Consider the following 1,715-nt stretch of genomic DNA (forward strand, 5'->3'; position numbering starts at 1 on the left):
AGAAGGTTATGTATACGCGTGAATGCTACGAAAACGAGCATGCGCATGCGCGTACGTGGAGAGCGCGTGGCGTGTTTTGTTTGGCGCTGGTGTAGCTCTGTACGAGAGGCTCGAGATCCACCGGTTTTTGTTTGTTCGAGAACCGTACTAATCGATCGATGATTCGAAACAATCACGTGCTTGTGGAAAGGCTACGTCTCTACTATCATACGCGTGGTATTATATCGTTTAAATTATTTACGATGTCGAGAGCGTTGAAGGATTCTCGAACGAGCGTTGAACTTGCTGATACGTGAAAGAAGATGGGGAAAATTAATTTTGGTGGTTTGTCGAGCGAGGGAGATTTGGTTAATTATTGTACGGCCATAAGAATCTATCGATTCATAATTTTATGCGTATTTTCTCGTTTGAGAATACACTTTATTCTCAAAAATTTAGAAAATCTTAAATAAAGAAATCTAACATTTATTATGGAAAGTATATCATGCAGCGAGATATTTTTCAAAAAACGAATATTGAATTTCTGAATGAATATCGAACAATTTTCTGTTGATTGTTAATCAATAAAAAGTCCCTATTATGTAATCATTGACTAATAAAAATTGTCATCCAATAAAAGAAAATTTTTCCAAAAAAATTCAACACAAATATATATATATATATATACCGAGAGAACGTGGAATTTTTTTTCCAGGAAAATTAGTTTCGTTTATCAATCGTAGAGATCAGTCACCGACTTTCATCGTATCGCGCGGGGAAATTTAAATTCAGGATGAATGTTTAACCGGGAACAAATTTTCTCGTTAGCTTGATGGACAGTTTCGATTGGGTCTCGGCCACGTGTGGCGTGCCCTGTTCCAAATTTTTCGAAAACGGGAGTCTGAAACGAACGAAAACGGGAACACGGTCGCGGATGTCCATTGTTTCAAACATTTTTCCCCCCGGCTTTCTCGCCGAATCGGACGTATATATCGTCCGTTACGATAGATAAAGCGGCCGGTGCGGACCGTATGAGGCTGATAAAGCTAATGATTTACGCACAACCGAGGCCGAATCGTGGCTGCCTCTTCCTCCTTCATTTTCACGTCCGTTCCACCGAAACTAACTGCGCTCAAAACCGAATTGACGAGCCGATAGATATTCACGCGGCTGTTTGTTTTCCTTCTCAATCGATTCCCACCCTCCCCCCCTCTAAAAATTGTTTCATTTCGTGATTTCGACTCACCGAGCGCTTTTTGCTTTTACGCTATTTTTCTTTCCGGTTATACTTCGGATCTCCGGATCTACTTACCTGAAACAAAACAAAATGGAAGATTTAGATTGGAAATATTCATATTATGGATATGGTTTAATTGCTATAAAAAAATTTCGTATTAGTTTTTATCTTAAAAGAAAAGGAAAGAGAATAATGTATATTGTATTTTCACATTCTTTTTAATTTATTGGTAAAAATTAATACAGCGCGTTAATATTTAATTCTCGAACGAAGAAGAATTAATCTCGTTGTTGAGCGTTATAAATAAACGAGCAACGAGAGATTAATATATTATTTCGAAAAACTGTTTTTTTTTTTTTCGAGAAAATTTCGTTAAACTCGACCGACCATTAAGGGATTAATAAAAGCGGGAAGGAAGGAGCGGAGTCGGTTTTAATTCCGGCAGGCAGGCAGGCAGGCAGGCCGGTGTCGCGTGTCCGCTCGGCGTTAAAATCCGTTA

General features: G+C 38.7%; 1 protein-coding gene across 7 annotated transcripts in view; it reads right to left on the reverse strand.

Annotated features, from left to right (window-relative positions):
* The window catches only part of LOC102677923 (myb-like protein Q), a 204,613-nt gene that overhangs the window by 106,827 nt on the left and 96,071 nt on the right, over nt 1-1,715 (reverse strand). The window contains exon 3 of one of the 7 annotated variants that reach the window (XM_031510186.1): nt 925-1,291. The exons of the other annotated variants lie outside the window; for them this stretch is intronic. Within the exon in view, the coding sequence (XP_031366046.1) occupies nt 1,288-1,291 (4 nt within the window). The 3' untranslated portion in view covers nt 925-1,287. Of the gene's footprint in view, nt 1-924; nt 1,292-1,715 lie in introns of those variants that run through there. 7 annotated transcript variants of the gene reach the window in all.

This window comes from Apis dorsata, unplaced genomic scaffold, assembly GCF_000469605.1.
Source record: "Apis dorsata unplaced genomic scaffold, Apis dorsata 1.3 scaffold_216, whole genome shotgun sequence".
Classification (NCBI taxonomy): Eukaryota; Metazoa; Arthropoda; class Insecta; order Hymenoptera; family Apidae; genus Apis; species Apis dorsata.